This window comes from Dromaius novaehollandiae, chromosome Z (assembly GCF_036370855.1).
Source record: "Dromaius novaehollandiae isolate bDroNov1 chromosome Z, bDroNov1.hap1, whole genome shotgun sequence".
Classification (NCBI taxonomy): Eukaryota; Metazoa; Chordata; class Aves; order Casuariiformes; family Dromaiidae; genus Dromaius; species Dromaius novaehollandiae.
The window spans coordinates 43,861,139-43,878,486 of NC_088132.1; the positions used below are offsets into that span (position 1 = coordinate 43,861,139).

At 38.6% G+C, this 17,348-nt stretch overlaps 1 protein-coding gene across 6 annotated transcripts in view; it reads left to right on the forward strand.

Moving 5' to 3' along the window:
- The window catches only part of LOC112995224 (E3 ubiquitin-protein ligase Praja-2), a 136,072-nt gene that overhangs the window by 68,791 nt on the left and 49,933 nt on the right, over positions 1-17,348 (forward strand). The window contains exon 3 of one of the 6 annotated variants that reach the window (XR_010386284.1): positions 8,738-9,369. The exons of 1 other annotated variant lie outside the window; for it this stretch is intronic. Coding sequence is in view for 3 of the 5 variants with exons in the window: in XM_064502502.1 (XP_064358572.1) it covers positions 9,264-9,369 (106 nt within the window). In the remaining 2 variants the exon portion in view is untranslated. Of the gene's footprint in view, positions 1-8,737; positions 9,370-15,517; positions 15,659-17,348 lie in introns of those variants that run through there. 4 more of the 6 variants (XM_064502502.1, XM_064502507.1, XM_064502503.1 and 1 more) reach the window with 4 other exon arrangements.

The following is a 17,348-nucleotide window of genomic DNA, read 5'->3' on the forward strand; positions in this document are numbered from 1 at the left end:
TGATTTACTATTGTACCACTGCTCTTTGACACACCACTACAACAAGCCTTTCATGCTGATAGCTTCACACTCTCTGTTCCTTTGGACAGCATTCCACTCTAAAAATACGTGCCTCGTATATACCCCCATGTGCCATTTAGGAAATTGAAATGGAAGAAGGAAAGGAAAAGGAAATGTAATGGAGAAAGTGTTTGCAGTATGGAAAAAGAAACCCTTCCTACTGTTAGTAACACAGCAAAGTAGAAGCGAGGTTAGCTGTTTGGCCCTGGGAAGGGAATCCAGAATCCATTGTCATGCATGAAAGACTATATATAGTTCCTGGGGGGAGACTTGGATTCAAAAATAGACAACGCACTGATCAGGGAGCCACACAGAGCTGCTCAACAGGATATGCTGAGGTCACTGGTGAAAATGAAATCCTGCCCTGCAGAGGCATCACCTGCTGCTAAGATCAGCTCCTGAAGGATGCCAGTGGTCTTTCTTTAAAAGCTCTTAGGAGGGCTCTCTCTTTTCTAAACACAGGCTTAGGAAGAGAAGTGTGTGCATTTGTTGTGGTGTGTGCTGAGAGGGTTTGGCTGTGAGCCAAACACGATAGCCTCAGCCAGACATCTTGTGAGTAAGACCTGAAGCCACATTCCAATATAAGTTCTCCAACTTCTATTTTATACAATGCGCTGTCTCATTTTCTGCTGCACAATGGCACAGCTTCAGCAGCTCTCCCTACTACCTCCTTTTCTAATCACAGTAGCCTGTACATGGCAAACTCTTAGGAAAGACATAAAAAGTGTTTTTACATCTTTTGAGGCTGTGAACAGAACTTAATATGAAAACAGAACTCCATGGATCATTTCAGAATAATGTGAGTGCTCTGAAATGGCTCTGAGAATTTGTCCTGGATTGGTCTATAAAAGGCAGCCACAGGTATGTCAGAGGCACAGCCTGAGGCATCTGTGTCACAGTCCAAGGGTAAGCAGCTTCTTGCCTTTCGGTTCATCCAGGATTAGGGAGCAGTTTAGGATCACTTTTCATTACCCTAATTTTAGATTTGGGCCTTAACCTCCCCCCACTTTAAGTCCCACCTTAGGCATCTAAATTTTTCCTTGAATCTAGCCCGCCTCGAGGCCCAGCCAGTTCCCTGAACTGTCTGTCCCAGTTCCATGGGGCTCTGATATCTCAGTTCATTAACTTGTGTTGCAAAGTGGCTAAATGGATCTGTGACTTTTCTTGGTCACGTAGAGCCTGTTCATGGTCCTCTTTTGCGGAAACCTTCAGGAACGAGTGATTCATCTGAGTTTCATCATATGGGGCTTTGCTGTCCAGGGGCAACTATATGCATTGTCTTTGCTAGGTTGAATTTTGTTAATGGCACAGAAGCACAAGGCCATGAGATAGATAAAGCAACCGTTCAGCTGGAAAAACTGATGAAAAAATACTAGTCTCTAGGCTCAGGCAAATAATGTGAAGAAATATACAACTGAGAATGATGGAGATTGTTGAAGATGCAGACATTGTAATTTGAGGTTAAGACATTTCCCAAGAGTTCTAGAGAGTCATTACAGAGGTTTTCAAGCTTTTAACGTAATACAATATTTATAAGATATCTTCGTAATATTTAAAAATGGCTGTTTGGAAACGTTGATGATTTAATATATTTGATAATGATAGTGGAGTAATTATAAATGATTTTATTTCCACTTAAGATTATGAATGATCAAGTTGGAAAAGCAATCTTACAGAAGTCAAAGGGAAAAAGAAGCTATTTCCAGTCTGCATTAATTCTTCTTCAGATGCTTTAGGACTAGATTCTAGTGCCTTATGAGCACTAGAATGGAATTACTGAAATATTGTACCTTTTGAAATGTATTTTCCTGAATGTTTCAAAAGCAACTTACAAAAGAAAACTGCAAACTTATCTGAAGCAGTAAAGCTAAGCTGTAAAGTTTTGGGACCAAAACTACTGGTTCATGAAAAGCATGTTCTGAAAAGTTAATACTGGTCAAGGCCTCAGAAAATCAGCCACTGGCTAAGACAGAGAAAACAATCATTTTGCTGAATAGACAGTAGAAGGAAGAAAACATATTCCTTCTGTTACTGTATGCATGCAATTGCATGATGTTATCCATGTATATGAAAAAAATAATAAAGGTAAAGCAAAATATGCATTTGGAACAGTCATTGAGGTCTTGCAGAAATACTGAGAAGCAGATTACATCCACCTTTCCAGTGGATGTTCAGGTGCTTCTGTAAAATTAACTTTATACATAAACACAAATCAGTGTTTAACTGCCAGATGGTTAATGAAGGCCAGCCAAGCAACTTCTATAATTCACAATAATGAGAATGGTAATGAGCATGCATTATAAACTGAACAGCCGAGTGATACATAGTGCCTACTTGAAGTTACAAAGCATTTGGAGTGTTTGATATTAACAAAAAATGTTGCATTTCCACAAAGAAAAATTGGGATTATAAGTAATAGATTTGGTTAATTTGAATGAAAGGATCCTCAAAGTTTGTTATGAATATTATAAATAAATATAATCTCCATTAATGGAAAACAACTAGAATTAAAATGAAGGGAGAGAAATTTAAGCATGAAATCAGTTCGACCAATGCTTTCAGTAAAGAACAGCCTTTCCAGTCCACCATTTTCTATTTTCACTGGCTTTGCTACTGGCAACATAGACTCTGGCTGCTTATTTTGGGCTTCATTCTTATGAAACTTAGGTTTGCTACAACTGTGTTAATGGCACATTTAGTAGTTGTATGTAATAATGGATAGATGTAACGATCCATCTGGATGTGCAGTTATGAGGTGATACTTGCAGATTAGTCCTACAATAAAAGAAACTCTTCCTACTGTGGATTCTGTATAATCATGCTTTTTTAAAAAATGAAGGGGTAGAATTGTTTCCTCTGTTATTGACAGGAATCAGTTTGGATCACAGGTCATGGCTCAAATACTGAGGAGGTGACAGGGTAAAAGGCTGTGCTAAGACACAGCTAGAGAGCAAGAAAAACAATGTCCCATGCATTTACCTGAAAGCTGATGACTTATGACGGTGGTTCACAGGTGGTCTGCGGTGGGAAGCCCACACTCTCCAGCTATGAAAATGCTGTTGCCCTTCCTCAGACAGGGGTTTCTGTCTTCAGACCATGCCTGAACAGCTGCCTTTATCTTTGCAGCAGATGCCTTCATCTTGGCCCTTCTTTCTTTTGGATACCTTTTTAGCCTTCCGAAACATTCGTGTTATCATGATTTTAAGCTCAGGCCCTCGTTTTCTGCCTGACCTCTGCATGTTTGGCCATGCACCTTGCCAGTCCACACCCTGACCCATGGACATATGTCTCACTTTTCCTTCAGAGTAACCTCCATCATTAGCACTAAAGCAGTAAAACAAAGATTAGTTCTTTCTTTCCTCACTGTCATCAAGATGTTAACATCACTCTTACCAACACTCACTTCTTCATTTTCTGTCTAGCTGATCATGCTAGACCCTTCTTGAAGAACAGATAAATCACAAGGTGCTGGCATCTACATCAGTCTACATGAGTATGTTAATAGCCTTAGACCTAGCAGATCTGTACTGCTACAGGTTCTATTTTAAAAGCATTTGCTCACAGAATAACTGAAAAAAGTTTGAATTTGATAAAAATTTATGGACTACAGAAATGGGGAGTAAAGTATAAAATTTCCACTGCATTCAGTGACCCATTTATCATTGACAGAAAATTTTAATTTTCCCCCCAAATTCTTGCCCTACATCTTCTAGGTCTCTCTTAAAGCTTCGGCAATTAATCAGTTCATTATTTTCATGCCAATAATTTATAAACTTTCAGGGTCTATTTGGCCGCTTCCTTACACCTTGTATAGCCATGATTCTGCTGGAGCCTGCTGATTTTTGTACAGTCTGCTGACTTTTCTGCAATCTGGGCTGGTGAGAAATATGCTTGACACCATTTTTCTAGAAGTCAGTTTGGAAACGAAACTGCTGTTCAAAATAGCCTGGTAGCACTCTGCTTCTCCCAACAGCTCTTTAATGTTCCTCCTTTTACTATTCTACATCCTCCTCCTTATCCTTCTCTCATGTCAAACAGATGCCTTGGTGCTGCATTGTCAATAGAAAGCAGTTAAAAAAATGCCTGTATAATAATAATTCTACACTTCTGCAATGTGGGTGCTCTCAGATTGATAGAGCTCAATATTCCTTTTGGATTTCTTTTACATAAGGGTAGCAGGGTGCAGGAGACTTTTTTTTCAGCTGTTTTTATATTTCAGCCTAAGTGTAGACACCTAGACAAAGCTCCCATTGTTTTAAAGAAGTGTCAAAGTAAAAACAGTGGAACTATGGGTTTTGTGCAACACGTTTGCTTTAGCCATACCATTCTTCCATTTCCTTCTCCCCTTTTATTATTATTATTAGGCACTTCAGGACCCCATTTCTCTGTCTGCATCATTAATCCTTTTCTTGTATTTTATATCCTATTTCAGTCCTTTCTGTACATTATTCTATGCTGTTTGTATTTGCTTGTTCTGCACAGCATGCCTTCCATTACCCAGTTTGTTTTCCTTCATTTCAAGCCATGCGGTTTCCCTGAATTCCTTTCTACATGTTGATTGCTTTGTTCTTTCTCAGCATTTCTTCATGACTCATTTCATTCTGGCTTTTGATTCTGTTGTTCAGGTTTGGCATTATTTTAGATGTATAATATTACAAAATGTTCATAATACTACTTTAAAACTGATGACAGGCCATTAAGATATCAATTGATTTACTTTTAATCAAGATGTACCAAGAAAAATTTGAATGTTAGTAATACCAATTCAATCATGATTTAATGGAGGGAGGATGTTATTGTGACATTGTTATTAACAGACTTTGGAAATGCTTCTTCAGTATCTTCCAAATACAAACAATTTAAATAGGATAAATCAAATTTGATGACTCTAAGATTCCTATGCAAGTAAAGAAAAATACTAATCTTCTATGGGAGGAATAATAATTGGTTACTGGTAAGACAGAAACCTCTGTGACAAACCTGAGAGGTGTTTCAAAATCCTGGCAGTAACAATCTGCAAGATTTCAGTAGCTGCTTGAGAATAAGGTCAAATAAGAAGGATAATACATTACTGACTGATATAGTCTGGAAGAATCTTCAGACAGTAATCTTTATCCTAAGTACTGGGCCGGTTTTGCTTTCTTCCTTTTCTGTACATCTCTCCTTCTACCTTTCTCTCTCTTTTGCTCTTTTTTTCTCTCTCCCCTTTTACTCTTTTTTTCTCTCTTTCTCTCCTGAATGTTTCTTTTTCTCCCATTTCATTTATCTGTATTGTTATAAAACTTCTAATATTCCACAGCTCTTTTATCCCGTTTCCATTCACATTGCAAGGAGAAACCAAAAATGACTATGTTCTGCAAGCACATACATCTAAAATATCATCTTGAATCAGTGTTTTGGGAACAGGGGCACTCAGATTCTTAGTACTCTGACCTATGCTCAGCATCATTTTTCTTCTGAATTGGTTCTTAAATTGCCAAAATATACCTGCATTGTTTTCTAGCACACAGGCATTTTTCAATTTAAATGGAATAATAATGAATTGCATCTAATTCTAATATAATTATTGGAACATATATTAATAATATAGATTAATATAATAATATAATGAATAATATAATTGTCTTATACACTTGATATATTCTGTACATTGTATTTAGTAAAATATACAATATAAAATTTTGAAGAAATATAATATTTTATGTCTTGGAATACAATATTATTATTCTTGTACTGTTGTTATTATATTTGTGTGATGAGCTTGAGGGTCCTGATAATATTGAGCCCTGTACAACTATACAGAAAAAAAACAGTCTTTGTTTTGAAGAGCTTATAATATATTCATTTCATTCAGGTATACATGTTCTAGTATATAGTTACACAAATTTTATATACTCAAGATGATTTATAAATAAAGAATGTCCATACCAAAGCACTCCAGAAATATATTTTTTAATGGAAATTCAATGGGATTTAGTCTCCCAGCTCATGTAGGTTCTCTTGAAATTCAAGCTTTGTGATTTGTAAAATTGTATTTTATTAAATGTCACAGTTATGAATCTAAAATGAGTTGTCATTACCCCTTTCAATGTTATTTGTATAATGAACTTGTTCCATTTGAGGGAATTGAGTGATTAGCCACTTCTTCATTAATACCTTCCTGACACGCTTTGATTCAACACACAAGATTCTTCCATTAACTTCCATGGATTTTGATTCAGACTTGTGTCTATGAGCATAGAATAGCAGATCAGTCCATCTATCTCATGAAAATAGTGTTATTTCTTCAATAGCATTAATTGCTCTATGTATTATTTGTTTAAAATATTTTAAATTGTGAAGGATAGGGAGAAATTAAAAATGGATTCAGAATGCAGAGACTTTCTAATGGCCTATGTGCGATTTGTGAGGGAGGAGAGCTGTAAAAAAGATTGTTTTCTGTCTTATAATGATTAGATAAAAAGCAAGAATAATTACCAGCTCAGTAGGTAGGCTGGTACAAAGGAAGAAACACTCATCAAGCAGTTGTTTTTTTAGCTTTGGCAGATTGTGCACACATGCTCACACACACCCCTTAGTGAGTTTTGCTTTCATGTAAAATGTAATGAATTATATTCAAGGCATATTTTGATGCATATTCTTCCATATGATGTGGTGATGTCATTTCAATTCTTAAATTGTATAAGACTTAACTAATGGTTGCAATTCAAATTAAGGATAACAGGGTAGTTATGGAAATTATAAGTGCATTTTCTCAATTCATTCCAGATTAAGCTTGTTATCAGCATGAAATACAACACTGACTCTATGAATAATTCTTAATAAACTTGAGTATAAGATATAGACCAATCTGGATAAACCCTAGTGAAATAACGCTTCTGTTTCCCCATCTGGTATTCAGGTGTTTTTTCTTGTAAGAGATTACTTATTTTATCAACTACTTATTCAAGAAAATTTGAGAGTAGACCTAGGAGTTCTGTAAATCCCATACAGAGTAAACACATTAATATTAAGCAGTATGTTACTTTATCAGGAATTCCTTGTTGTACTTTGCATTCTTTGTCAAAATGTTCCAGAGGATATTATATACATTGCTTACACGAAGAGGATCCTTGAAAAATCAGGTTACATAACTCCTGACTTGGTATCCAAGACAGGAATGAACATACTGACACGGACCAACACAAAAGACCAAATTATGTATTTGATGATAATGATGCAAACATGCAGAAAAAAAGCTCTGAATTAAAAAAGTGTCACCATGGAGCAAATAAGAAAAAAGAAGACAGTATTGAATACATCTCACTGCTCTCAAAAATTGCATAGCAGTCAGTGGCAAAACAAACACAGAATCAGGTTTTTAAAGTGAAATGAAAGTCTGATGGCTATGACCTAATTCATTAATGTATGTCTGTTAGCAGTCAAATTCTGCCATGAGGATTGCACAGACTCTTGAGTTTGAATCCACAAAAACACCTTTGGAGTCTGCTAGGTGCAGGATTTGCCTGTCCATAGAAAGGCAGAATGAATTCCATCAGTTCTATAATTATTCAAGATCCATGGAAAGATGTTGGCATAAAAACGAGCAGTGATTTGTGACTGTTTCTTATTTCCAAGTTCCCTATCTCCTATAACAGCATGACTTCTGAGGTTTCAACTGGCTATAATTCCTGTTTATGTGGTGGGTATCATTGTGTTTAACATGAGGACAAGACATTTTCAGAAATTAATACTGGAAAAATGTCAGCAAAGATTGGAGAGGAGGAGCAAGAAGATTTTAAAAGCATCCATCTTTTAGCCATTTCCTCCTAGCAACAGGCATGGAGATTCAAGGATGAGTGTGAGGACAGAAGGAACACTTTTTGAAATTTTGCATAGTTCACATCACCTTAATACCTAAGCATGCTTAAAAGATGCTTGCTCCCCTTTTCTGTTTCCTGTCACTTAAACCAACGTTTCATTCTCTTTAACTTATGATACTGTGTGCAATATCCTTTTTTCTTTTGCTTTTAGCTCCATAAAATCTTTAAGGTCCTGTATTGATTTAAGGAACAAAACTATTTGCTCACTAAACCATATGGTGTCTATGCCTATTTCAATGAAAGATCAAAACAAAGTACCTAATTCCTTTCTCATTAGTACCAATTTAAAACCAGTATTATATAATATTTTACTGCTTTTTTAGTTTTTCTCAGTGATGCACACTCTGCACTCAAATTCAAAGAAATCTTAAGAGTTAGAAACACTCAGACCCAGTATTTGTGATAGAGAAACATCCATCACCTGAATGATTTCAAAAGATTTATTTGTGTAAAAGTAAAGGGTCTGTATCCTTCTCACCCACAAGCCAGTATTACAGTAGGGATAAAATATGGGTGCAAAAGGTGAGACAATATCCCTTGAGCAGAAAAAGAAGGCAAAAGATTTTCCCAAAAGAAAAAGGATAATCTGTCTTCTATCAACTCACCTGATCCATGCAAATTTGCAATGTGTTCAGCAACCAGTAAATGTGGCCACAGTAAAGATGGATGTTCCATATAAGGGAAAGGCAATGCTTACCCAGATGCTGCAAAGCTATCTTAATTTGTGGCTCCTTTAGACCAAGAACAAAGCAGATTGCCTGCAACCATAGCTACAAGTTCAAATGTCAAACTTCTTTCTTAAATGTATTACGGAGGCGGCAGCAGCTGACAGGCAATCCAAGTGTAGAGGATAAGTGGATAATGGAAATTCCAGAAGAGATCCCTTGCAACAACTGAGGAGAGCCAAAGGTGAGAAGAAATGCTAAAGTCACTTGGATGTGAATGTTTGTGAATACCACTATTACATACCATGTAACAAGTACAAAGCCAGTATTGTTTCTGATATTTTCCTTTTCTGTTGCCAGCATTGGAATACATGATTCTTTTTCTTTTATGCCTATATGACTGGAAATGCAGACTACAGCAACATCAAATGAACATCTGACCTGTTTCAGCAAAAATTAAGAAATGTAGCCAAGGATTCCATACTCAGTTACTGCCTCACATCCAAACGCACAGCAATTCTACTGTCTGCCCAGCTAGTACAGAGTATGACATCTTTACTTCAGGTGATCCTGCACAGACACAGTTCTTCAAGAGACAGCATCAATGTTTGGTGGGCTTCCTGGGCCAGGTGGCAAAACACAATACTTTGAATAAGTTTACCTTGTGTTCTTTTTCATGCTACTTCTGGATGTGATAATACTAATGGAGAAAGCCGACCCTCACATTGCTTTTGGAAAGTCACTCCTATTCCTACAATTCACCTTTGAGGGAGCAAGTGGAGGTAAAGATTTATGTACTTTTTCTTCTTCTATCTGTGCCAAGAAACCATAAGGGCGAGGACAGGAAAATTCTAGAAGTTCTGCAGGAAAGCATGGAGAAAGGACAGAATGGTTCAAGTAGAGGACATCATCTTTTTAAATAAAGTTTCTTGTTTAATGTGAGTTTTAACTAATGTCACACTGACAGCTGGGGTGCTGAATAAGCTTGTTTGGGATATGAGCTAGGATTTGCATGTGTGTACGTGCTTATGTAATTTACATAGTTTTTTTGAGATATATCACAATTTGCATCACTTTTTCTAAAGTGCTTGCAATATACCAGATGGAATAATTGTGTTTCTTGTCTGAAGGATTATTTTAAAACGAGACCCAGTACAGTGCTTTTTTTCATAATGACAGAGAAAAATAAGAAGCAAAATGTGAGGAACCATATGAAATACCATTTTGTTTTGTCAGAGCTCTTGTATGACATCTGACATCAGTGAACGATTCCAGCTTATCTTCTGTCTGGACCAGAAAACTGTTTATTTTTTTTTCTTATGTTGCTTTATAATAAAGCCAAATGCCCTTGATCTATACAAAAATTAGAAGTGGTCCTTTTTCACTGGAACTGCCATGCTCTGACAGCGGTAAGTATCAACTGCTTCAAAAGAAAACAAAAGAACTCCTACTGCAGCAAATGGTTGAAGAAAAAAAGCCATAATTCAAAAAAATCTCTTTCAACTAAGAAAAAGTTATCAGAGTCCACTTTAAACAGGCTTCTTGAAGGGGAAATTAGCCACCTGAAGTTTGGCTTCAGCTATCTTGTTTCAGATATCCAAGCTGGCTCATATGAAACTCATTTGGGCCTCTCTACAACACATAACAGTGTAAGTATACCTCAGCTTTGTTTCAAATTCCATAGTCTTTCAAATATCGCAAAGCTATAAAGTCACTTTTTTCAACATTTATAGGTTTTCTGTGTAGGTCCTTATTTTTCTTAACAGACTCAGATTGGTTATATTTCATAAACATTTGATAAATGTATTTCACAAACTATCTACAAGCCAATGGGCTTGACCAGATGGCTTAACAAAAGAAACATCATTTGAGAGGGAAAAAAAAACAATTTGCTCTCCAAGTTTCATTCTTACAGATTTTTAGAGTATACTGATTAGAAGAGAGACTGGTATGACAGATGATGCACATATAAATAAAATATAAACAATAAATAAAATGAACAAAGAAACCTCCTAGGTTAGGGCACAACTTTATCCTCCTGCAGCTGTATGTGAAGTTAGTCAAAGGCCTTCTAAGTTTCCAGTGTTACTTTTACATTTTGGTCTGCATCTTCTGAAGCTGTAAATGGCACAAGCCCACCTGTGCACATCTCTTTCTTGTCTAAATGTAACCTCACACCTTAGCTGAAAAGAAATAAGCAAAGGCGCTGCAAACTGTCAGATTGCCTAAATGATGATGGTACTCCCTGTGTTCTTTACATTCTTTTGGGGAGGTTCTATATCTTTAAAATTTGCATAATCTTCAGGAAATCCAAGAGGAAACAATCCTTTTGAAACTGTTTTGCTAGCCCATACTGAGAAATGGAATAGGATTACTTAAGATTACTTTAAAAACTTTTCTGAAAAGCTAACAACCCTTATGTTTTGAAGTATGGTATCACTCAGCTCCTTTACCTGATTAAACTAAACCTCTCCCAAATAATTTTTCTGTCATTACAAAGGTGAGATATGAATCTTTATATAATTGGGTTTATTTTTGGAAAGAATTTTGCAGTTAAATGTGAGCTTCCTACAGAAACCAGGTCACAACTCTGTTTCTTCAAACAAAAGTGGATCAAAACAACTCAGGTTGTTTTGATCATTTCTACAGCCCTCCTTTAAAAAGATTTAAGTTTACAGTAGATTAGGGACAAGCTAAAGTTTGTATTTGTTGTAGGCTTAACAAAATTATTGTCCTATTTCTGATAAACATAACAGTGTTTCACACACACTACTTAAAATGTTATAGTTATTTCCAGCATAACAGTGCTGAATCACAAAGACATCCCTATTGCAAGCACTGAAAATGATACCCCTTTTCAACAGCAAATAGTAGATAATGCTTTTTTCTCTTTCATCACTTCTCTTTCTTTAGCGTCCACCTATAACGCAAGCAAATCCTATTTACAAAACCAAAATTTAAAGTCCTGAAACAACTCCCACTAAACCCCTCAATATTAAAGATACAATGTTCATTCTGCAAAACTGATGACAACAGCAACAGTTGTAAAAATCTATCATTCCTCACATATTTGTGAAGCTGAGAATATGGATAGCCTATTAGCTTGCAAGTGCCACTACTCCTAAATAGAGTAGTATTATTCAGAGGGAATTAATCTGTAACTATATCAGTAGGAGGAGATTTCCATGATGAAATGAGTACAGATGCTAGAAAAAACTTTTTAATATTTTGAGAACTGAGAATTTGTTAGACCGCATCTGTAGCAAAATAAAGGTCCAAGAATTGCCACTGGTGTGTTTTCTTTCAAAGGTAGCACTGCATCTAACACTGGCATAACACAAAAGCACCAAAATACTGGAAAAGAATGCTATATGGTGCTATTTTATTTTAACCAGTATTCCTGTAAAACAGAAAATTGTTCCAATAAGATGATTCTGTTTCATTTTGTTCCTGGCTAAAATGCTCAAAAAATAACTTACCCTTGGAGGATCTCTTTGGAAAAACTTGCTATATACTTCTGAGTGTGTCCTGTGTCCTGAGTGGACACAGTCCTAGTGGGAACATTTGGTCCAGGGAATGCCTGGAGACTAAACATCTATAGGGTAATTAGGAACAAATTGTTTGGACCTTAGGACAGCACTTTGTTGCTTTCTTGACTCTTTCTAACTCCTATCCGTTTGTCCATTACTGATAGCAGTAATTTGCAGACTGTAATTTATGACTTTTGGAATGGTGGCAGCACTGAGAACCACAGCTGTTACCTGACCTCTGCTCCCAGTAAAATACCAGTCAACTTTTGGAGAATGTGGATGGTATGGACAGCTTTGATAGCTGTGAAATGAGCAGAGTACTATGCAGAGCCATCTGCCAGCCACTTCAGTAAAAAGTTCCTCCATCTCAAAGCACTGTCTGCTTGTGATTAAAATGCTTTGTCTTCCTCTCAGTCCATCATCTGTAAGGAGAAAACATTTCACACTGAATGTAATGATATACAGTATAAAGTATATATTGCAGAAATTAGATAAAGTATCATTTAGTGAATAAGTTATTCGATATAGATGAAACTATTGAGGGAGAAAGCAATTAGGGAGCAGAGACATAAGGAAAAGGGATATGTTATACAATACAGTTTGAAAGAAGGTGGGAAGTTAATAAGTCAGCAAGATACAGATGGCAGGAAATGCAGAGAAGAAAGTTGACATGAACAGCTTGCAGACTGTGCAAGCAAAAAAGAGAGGAAGCAGGTTAAAAAAAATGAAGGGATGGTGGAAAGGACGAGTTAGGGGTTACATCCAAGAGGTAAACTGCAGAAAAACTGTATAGACTTTTAAAGAAAGAGGTGGTTTCGAACTGGATTCTTAAAGGGCTGAGGAGGAATTTCAAGGTGGTATGTTTCTATTCTTAGTTTGAATGGTAAGATTGGTTGCAATGTTCTGCAGGTAAGAAGATGAAAGAAGAGGAGTTAGAAAGGTAACAAAAGAGAAGTAATTAAGGGGAATGTAAAGGCAAATAGGCCAGAGGATTTCAACACTGTTGGACAGTGCAACTGAACTATTAAGCAGCTGAAAGAGCTCTCAAACTTACAGAAGCAGGTGACAATACTGGGAAAAGAAGGATAGTTTAGGATCCAGGACTCCATGGCTCTGAGGGAAGTCAAGGAGAAGTACGATGGTGGCATTCTCTTCAGAATTCTCCTTACTGTTGTAAGATGCAATATTTAGCATTTTTCTGGCATTCATTCCAAAATGTAAAGTAAAGAAGCAGCAGTAGAAACCAAATTAACTTTTGCTAGCTATTCACACTACCTGCTAATTGAGAATGGGTTCTGTAATTACTAGAAGGCCATTTAATTAGATTCCAGTTACTATTTAGCAACCTAGCATATTTCTAGTTTAAAAATATATTCTGAGTCTTTAAACAGAGCAGTGAAGTTAGAAAATTTCTCAGGTAACATCTAATGCTACTGTGTACATTCCTGTTTTACACAGTAGTCTCAGTACTTCTGAATATAGATGTTTTCACCATGTGCATCCTGCAAAGTCAAGTACTTTGGGGTATCCAGAAGTGAGAAAGCTGTAAAAGCATAAATATCCAGTGGCTTAAGGTTAATGTATATCCTACAGCTAAGCAATTGCTTTCTAGCCCTCTCTCACTTTTCAGAAGATTGGTGGTGTGTTTTGTTTCTTTAATGACATCTACTTCTCAGAAGAATTACAGGAAAACTTTGTTCTACATTAAAAAACAACAAAATAAAAACATTTTTGAAATAAGAAGCTTCTCACCAGTCTTCCAGAAAGAGCCTTTCTCCCTTCTTGAAAACACCAGATACTTATTTTTAGCTTTCAGGTTTACAGACTTCTCAGCATATTGACTTTTTGGCCTTTCAACCACGTGTCTGCTGACCTTATGGAGTGTTGTTGCCTTTATGAGTTTTAACCATGTGTCCGGATCCCACAGCAATTACAGTAGTGGATTACTGCAGAAGCCTTAGAGATAAGAACTGACATCATGCACTATTGTTACTGCCTTTGCTAGCTCAGCAATACAAATATCCACGCAGCTGAAATGATGTGTTCTAGTTGTTGCCCACTTGACCTATTTGATAGTCATAGAATTATCCAAACAGTCAGTTCTTCAATAGCAGTTCTAATTCTGATATAAACTGCTCGTGCTGGATATTTATGTGGTACACAGAGAGCTGTAATCTGTATGTGTAATCCTCTTTAAATTGTGACGTAGCATATGAGTTGGTTGACTGATACAGTATTCCTATCCTCTCTGGAGAAAAAGGGCAGAGAAATCACTGTAGTGTCATGAAATCACTGCACACTAAGCTGCTTGTATCACAATACTTTGGATACTCTCTGGCTCCAAAAAAAATTTTGAATAAATTAGATTTTCCAAATCCTGCCCTCGAAGAAATTAAAGTGGTAAAAGATCAGAAATTACCATCCTACCGTGGCAACAAGTTTACAGAAACACATATAACTGCTGTATAGATGCCAGAGTCTCCCCAAAGCTTCTAGCCCTTTTCTACTTGAGAGAAGTGTCCCTGAACATGACGCCCTTTGAAGGTGAAGCTCCGGAACAGAAGCTTCTTCATTAATAACATTTTTCCTGGCATTGCATTAGAGTCAGTACCTCCAAAATCACAGTACAGCAAAAGAAAATGTCACCACTGCAAGAAGGAAACGATACAGCTTACAAATGATAGCTCCTTAGAAAAGGAAAATAATCCTGTCTTTTTTATGTAAATACCTAAACACTTGAAAGAGTTTCTCACTCCTTCTCTCTTTCGCTCTTTTCTGGCTTTCTTCTCTTTCTACAGAATTACTATTACCAAGTGTTCTGCATCTTTTAAAAAGCTTCCTTCAGTAAGCGCAGGCGGTAACGCGCAGCGCGGCGCTCACGAAGGTTTCGTGCGCGCCGCCAAGACGGTCACCAGCTCCGCCGGCCTGCCGCCACCTGCCGCCGCCGCGCTCCCAGCATGGCGCCGCCCTCTTTCCCGCCGCCAGACGCTTTCCGATTTGGAAAGCCATTGGAGTGATTTGGGGGCTTCTAGCGCCCTACTTCGCAGCGAGGAGCAAGTGCGTAGAGATGGAAGTGGTGTTCTATTGGGACTGCGCGTTATGTCCCCCTACTTTCAGAAGTCAGCATGAGTTTCTCCCCTCCCCCCCCCCCGGCCCCCTTTACAGAGGACACCACTGTACTGGAGTAACGGCCGCACTAACGGCCGCCGCGCGCCCACTCCACTTCCCCCCGCGGGGGGCGGGCTCGGGCAACGGCGGCCGCCGCCGCCCAACGGCCGCGGGGTGGGGGCGGGGGCGGGGGCGGGCGCGCGCCCCGGCCCGGCAGCAGCCGCGCGGCGCCACCTGGCGGGCGGCCGGCGCCGCCTCCCGCGGGCTGTGAGCGGGCCTCCCGGCGCGGGGAGCCGCCCGGCCTGGCGTGGGGACGCCCCAGTGGCGCGGCCGCTTCAGGCACCTCATTTAGCCGTCTGCGGCAGGAGGAAGGCGGCTGGTTCCGGCCGGGAGCACCAGCTGCACCTGCAGCCCGGGCCCCTGGGTGCCTGGGGTCAGTAACGCGAGGGGCCGCGCGGCGTCTTTGTTCCCAGGGAGGCGCGGGCAGGGCAGCCCCCGGCGGTCTGCAGGTGGGAGGACTCAGCCCCATCCCACCCCCAAATACCCTCGGGAGGTGTCAGTAAGCGTGTCACTTCTTGGAGCGGGCGGTCCCGTTGCAGCTCCGCTTCCGCTTCAGCTCCGCAGGAAATAGCTGAGGTCAGGCAGGAGCCCTCTGTTACTCTGGCGCAATTATGTTCATTAATTACAGATTTAAAGTTGTTCTTTAAATTCCCAGCTGAGAGTTTTTCCTTTTCTCGCTAAGTGACCCTTACCGTGTAAAGCAATCTCCTTGTCTTAACTGAGAGTCGCACCCTTGTCTGAGCTTTGCCATTTCTACTGTAAAAATGTTGTCATTTCTTTGCAAGCTTAGATGGCTTTGGGGGGGTTGGAATCTTCAAGATTTAAGTGTTCAAGTATGAAATAGTCAGAAGCCTCAGTTACAGGTCGCCCAGCATACCATACTTCCACACAGCAGTAGGAATTGTACAGAAGAAACCGGGAAATAGCTGCCGTGCTATCTGGAGATACCCAAGCTAGTTTTAAATTAGCTATTTCAGGTGTTGGTTATAGCCTAGCCATGGCAGCTAGGAGCTCAGCAAGGGTTAATTCACCTTCTCCCGGGATTGCAGTATGGCTTTACCCACAGGTCAGCTTTTCTGGGCTCCATCTACATTAAGGTGTCAAGATGTGGTTATTCTTCTCTTGAGCCAAAGATGTCTGTAGTTTTACATTGGCTAAAGTTGCCTCTTTAGAGAATTAATTTAGGAGGCAGCCAGCTGATGTTGCCTCTGCACCTTTACAACTGAAGTCCTAAGAACTGTATCTGCTATTAAGGGTCTTCATGTTTGACAGAAAACTCCCAGTTTTGTCTCATTTAATAGCTCAACATCATGATAATCCATAGGCTGTGTGAGATATTTAGCTTTATCCTTTAGTATTGGCATTCCTTCTTGGAAGTGACAGGGGTAAAGTGCATGTGGAGACTCTGTTGGAAACCTTGACATAGCTGGCTAACAGGCCCATTAGAGAGTAGTGCGATTCAATTCTCGATTCTGTACAGATCTATAGTAGGAGCAAAGGGGGGAATATTGTTTGGCATTATAATTGGCTGCAATTTGAACTAACATCTGCAGGAAGCTAGCTGACCATTAGTGACAAGTTGTAGGAATACATTACATAATGAATTCCTTGAAAAATATCTGTGCATTTCTATAACTTTTTATTGAGCATTTGTGGCCAGTCACCAGCTGACATTCTTTTATACTGCAGGCATTCTCTTTACTTGGCTCGATACGTTTAGACTGAACCCTTCAGGATAGGGACAGACTTTTGTTTTGTTTCGTCTGAAAAATAGTAACCACACAGCAGATATTAATAGATAATGAATATTCACAATGTGCTATCACGTCTTCAGATTCTTACAGCTCAAGGAAGTGCTCCTGGTTTGAGTATGTTTGCCAATTGGAGATGCTTGAAAATGATCTCTATTTAAAAAATACCAGTTTTGCAAAGTTTTTCCACAAGAAATGTCTCCATTCAGGAAAAATCAATTTAGAAATTAGTATGTAAGGTAGTGGTTTCATAAAATGAAAATGTTAAATTTCAATCATTTTGGAAAACAGTGTTTAACTTTTTTCTGTTTC